Raw genomic sequence first — 4,895 nt, forward strand, 5'->3', positions numbered from 1 at the left:
GGGGCCGCCCGGGGCCGGGGGGGAGGGAGGGAGCAGGTCCAGGGGGTCCTCCCCGCCCAGGCCCAGGCCCAGGCCCAGGCCCAGGCCCGTCTGGTTGAGGAGGTTCTGCCCCTGCTCGGTCTCCAGCGCGCTCAGCCGGGCCTCGCTGTCCTGCACCAGGTCCACGAAGTTGGAGGGCACGAGCCCCCTCTGCCCGCCCAGGAGCTCGCCTGCTGGGAGCGAGGGCAGAGTCACCCCCGGAGCTCAGAGCCGCAGCCGCGGGAGAGCGCCCGGGCCCCAGGGGTCCGCGCAGACGTCACCCCCGTGGGGTGTCCCCCGCCCACCAGCCTGCTCTTCCCATGGCGCCTGCCGCAGCCTGAAGAGGGGGCTCCTGAACGGGCCCTGCCCGAGAAGATGCCAATGGGGGGACCCCAGTGCTGGGCAGTGACTCGGAGGGAGGAGGGAGCCCGCAGGGACCAGAGGGTCTCAGCCGCGTGTGGCACGTGGTTGCCTGGGAAACCAGGTGAGTATAGTAACACCCACCGCATGTCAGGGTCAGAGGAGGGACCCCGGGAACCCCGCTCGGCACCGCAGGGGGAACCTGTCATGCGGGAGGCGGGCAGGGGGAGCCTGGCCAGTAGGGTCGTCATCTGGGGCCCGGCCTGCCTGTTCCCCAGGCCCCGCACTGGTCAGCCTTGCAGGGACCCGCCTCGCACGCCCAGCGACCACCGCGTGGAACAGACCTTCATAGAAGCCGTCCTCGTCCATGTCCCCGTAGACGTAGAGGTATTTCCCCGCCGTGAGCGGCAGCTCGGCCTCTGGGTTCTCATTGGGGCCGTCGAAGGGGTTGTAGCTACGGGAGAAACGGGGGGGCTGACAGCAGCCCGGGCCTCGTGGACCCTGGGCCGCGCCCGCCCCCTCTCCGCCGGCCTCGCACTAACAGGTCAGATCCTGGCCGTCGCCAGCTTCCTCCCACAGGCTCGAGACGGAGGGCGAGCCCCGGCCGGTGTGGCTCAGTGGGCAGAGCGTTGGCCTGCGGACCGAAGGGTCCCGGGTTCGATTCCAGTCAAGGGCACGCACCTCGGTTGCAGGCTCCTCCCTGGCTGGGCCCTGGTCGGGCGCGTGCAGGAGGCAACCCATCGATGTGTGTCTCTCATATGGATGTTTCTCTCTGTCTCTCCCTCTCTCTTCCCCTCTCTCTAAAAATCAATGGGAAGTATCCTCAAGTGAGGATTTTTTCTTCAATGGAAGCTTATATAATGTTATTAACCAATATCACCCCAATAAACCCAGTTAAAAACTCTCTGTCTTTAGAGTTACTTGCCATCAAAGATAAATACTTTTTCTCTCTCTTTATTGATTAAGGAATTATCCCCCCATTGCCCCCCCACCCGACCCCACTCATGCCCTCACCCCCGGTGTCTGTGTCCATTGGTTTGGCTTATATACATTCATACAGTCCTTTGGTTGATCTCTCCCATTTACCCCCACCCTCCCCTACCTTCCCTCTCAGGTTTTAAGGATTTTTAAAAAAAAACTAAAAAATAAATAAAATAAAAAAACAACAGAAAAGTCGCCTCAGTAGGAAAATACCAGCTGTACCGGTTACTAATGCGGGTTTTTTTCAATAGATGGGGTTACACGTATGCTGATATATATGCGATTCGATCTGTATGCTATTTTGTTGTATTGACAACAAGCTTCAAAACTTCATACGTCAAATTTGCTGAAGGTGTTAACATCATAGATGAACATGCTTATGGTGAACATGCTCCGTCTCAAGATACGTGTGGACGCTGGTTTAAACGCTTTAAAAGTGAGGATTTCGGTGAGAAAGACAAAGAACGTCCAGGTCAACCGAAAAAGATGGAAGACCAACAATGACAAGCTTTATTGGGTGGAGATGCGTGTCCAACTCAGAAATAACTCGCAGGAAGATTCAACGTTGCTCAGTGAACAATTTCCGACCGTTACAAGCAATGGGAAAGGTTTGAACGGAAGGGAAATGGGGGCCACAGCAACTGGACGAACGGCAAATGGAAAACAGAAAAGTCATCAGTAAAATGTTGCTTCAACGGCACGAAAGGAAGTCTTTTTGGCATCGAATTGTGACTGGCGGTGAGAAGTGGGTTTATTCTGAGAATCCCAGACGCACAAAATCACGGGTTGATCCAGGTCAACCATCCACATCGCCTGCAAGGCCAAACGCCTCGGAGAGAAGACACTGCTCTGCGTTTGGTGGGATCGGGAAGGTGTGGAGTATTAGGAGCTTCTAACACCAGGTGAGACCGTTAGTACTGATGGCTACCGACAACAGATAACCGGTTAATGCCTGATCTGAATTTTTAACCGGTATCCGAGTTTTTAACTGGTTAATAGCTAATCTGCATAAGCATTAAAGATGCGGTTTTGAAGTAGTGTGACGGTGCGTCATCACGAAGCAAAATTACGTTGCCGTGTGTTCTGGCCCATTGTGGCCGGTTCACGATCAAAGCGGGTTCATATTGATTATTTGTTGTCGGTAGCCATCAGTACTAACGGTTTCACCTGGTGTTAGAAGCTCCTAATACTCCACACCTTCCCGATCCCACCAAACGCAGAGCAGTGTCTTCTCTCCGAGGCGTTTGGCCTTGCAGGCGATGTGGATGGTTGACCTGGATCAACCCACTGAAGCGCCATTTTACTGATGACTTCTCGGTTTTCCGTTTGCCGTTCGTCCACTTGCTGTGGCACCCGTTTTCCTTCCGTTAAAACCTTTCCCATTGCTTGTAACGGTCGGAAATTGTTCGCTGAGCAACGTTGAATCTGCGAGTTGTTTCTGAGTTGGACACGCATCTCCACCCAGTAAAGCTTGTCATTGTTGGTCTTCCATCTTTTTCGGTTGACCTGGACGTTCTTTGTCAAATAATCAATTTGAACCACGCTTTGATGGTTAATCCGATTTAGTAACAGGTTGATGGTTAATCCACATTAGTAACCGGTTGATGGTTAACACTAGTAACCGGGTGATGGTTAACCCGCACTGGTAACCGGTTGGTGGTTAACCCGCACTGGTAACCGGTTGATGGTTAACCTGCACTGGTAACTGGTTGATGGTTAACCTGCACTGGTAACCGGTTGATGGTTAATCCGCACTAGTAACCCGTATACCTGGTAAGCTTGCCATCCAGGGCAGTCGGTGGTGACAGCCGCGCCATTAAATTGTAACAAAGGGTGATGGTTCCCACGATCGTACCCCCAAGAAGGTCACATTGTTATTGGTTGAAATTAACTCTTGGGCTCAAGGCCAAGCAGACGTCTTAGTCCCGACTTTAACAACCCAGTGAGGAGCATGGACGCGTCCAAAGTCGCGAGCCGTGAGGCCATGGGCGTTGGACGGACCCAGGCCTCCTGACGCCCGCAGTGCAGGTGGGGCCTCACAGCCTCCCTGTCCCTCAGATCCCCGTCCACCGAAGCCTCGCCCAACCCTCTCCCGGGGCCGGGAAGGGGCACCCTCCGCTCCCGGCCGGTCCCACTCCGCCCTGCGCCCGCCCCGGGCCCCGCCTCACCTGTAGCGGGCCACACACAGGTGCACCTTCCCTGAGTACCTCTGCTTGGGGGGGTTGGCGTTCCGTTCATTGTCCATCTGGGGGACACAGGGCACTCAGTTAGGACGCTGCGGCTTCCCGCTTCCCGCGGGGGACACACAGGAACCCTCCCACGGCCCCCGGGCCCCGCAGCCTCATTGGGGGTCCCGGGCCCTGCCGCCTCACGTGGGGGTCCCGGGAGATGCTGGCACCCCTGAGGCCATGACGGAGCTCTGTGGGGTTCGGGTCCCGTGGGGGCCTCTGTAAAGCACTCCTGTGACCCCCAAGCCTGGACGTGGGTGCGGGCCTGCCCCACGTGATGTGAGGCACGGGGCGCTCGTTGAGCTGGGCCCTGCGAGGGTCCTTAGAAGACACAGAGAGCCCTGGCCGGTGTGGCCCAGAGGATAGAGCGTCGGCCTGCGGACTGAAGGGTCCCGGGTTCGATTCCGGTCAAGGGCACATGCCAGGGGTCACAGGCTCGATCCCCAGTGCAGGGCGTGCAGGAGGCAGTTGAATCAATGATCCTCTCTCATCATTGATTCTCTCTCCTCATATTTCTCTCTCTCTCCCTCTCCCTTCCTCTCTGAAATCAATAAAAATACATTTAAAAAGAATAAGAAGAAGACAAAGGTAGACCATGATCTGTGCCCTCTGCTCTCAAGGTTCCGCCCAGGGAGAGACACACAGGCCCACTTGGCTCAGTGCTTAGGATGAGACACCCGGGAGGGCTGCATGGAGAAGGTGGCACAGGGCTCTTTCCTCCCAGGTGCCCACTTCTCTGCCGTCTCAGAGTCGGCAGAGCACAAGGACTCTGCCCACGTGTTCCCTTACGGCGGCCACAACCACGGGGAGCGGGGCCACGCCCAGCATCGGCACCGGGCCGAGGGGTAGGTGTGAGCGTGAGCGTGAGCGTGAGTGTGAGCGTTCGTGGGCACCTCCCCAGGACAGGCTGCGCCCGCTGCCTCCCTCCTCCTCACACGGGCCCCCTCCCCGGGGCAGGACTCACATCGGACTCAAATCTGCATCTTGAGCTTCCGGATCTGGACAGAAAGGGGGGCTTGGTGGACAGAGGCTCCGGCGAGTCCCCGGGCAGCGGGAGGGGCTGGATGTAGTCCCCGATCACAGCGCGGCTCCCGAAGGGGCCGTCCTGACCTGGCCACGGACACGGAGACGGCGGACAGAGATGGAGGGACGGGGACACGCAGGGCCCGTCCGCAGCCGCGCCCGCTCCCCGCTGGCTGCGCGAGCCCCCGGGACCCAGTTCAGCCCATCAATGTCTCCTCTGCACCCGCTGTGCCCAGCGGGCTGTGGGCACCGGGGCACAGGGCCGTGGACAGCCCCAGCCCCTGC

General features: G+C 58.0%; 1 protein-coding gene across 1 annotated transcript in view; it reads right to left on the reverse strand.

Moving 5' to 3' along the window:
• RIMBP2 (RIMS binding protein 2) overlaps positions 1-4,797 on the reverse strand; it is a gene marked incomplete at its 5' end in the record, with an annotated part of 23,064 nt that extends 18,267 nt beyond the window's left edge. Inside the window, 4 exons of the mRNA XM_015567226.1 lie at positions 16-209; positions 723-832; positions 3,528-3,604; positions 4,552-4,797. Of these exons, the coding sequence (XP_015422712.1) occupies positions 16-209; positions 723-832; positions 3,528-3,604; positions 4,552-4,797 (627 nt within the window). The remainder of the gene's footprint in view (positions 1-15; positions 210-722; positions 833-3,527; positions 3,605-4,551) is intronic.
• Between the last annotated feature and the right edge of the window lie 98 nt (positions 4,798-4,895).

Source organism: Myotis davidii, unplaced genomic scaffold, assembly GCF_000327345.1.
Source record: "Myotis davidii unplaced genomic scaffold, ASM32734v1 scaffold43, whole genome shotgun sequence".
NCBI classification, from domain to species: Eukaryota; Metazoa; Chordata; class Mammalia; order Chiroptera; family Vespertilionidae; genus Myotis; species Myotis davidii.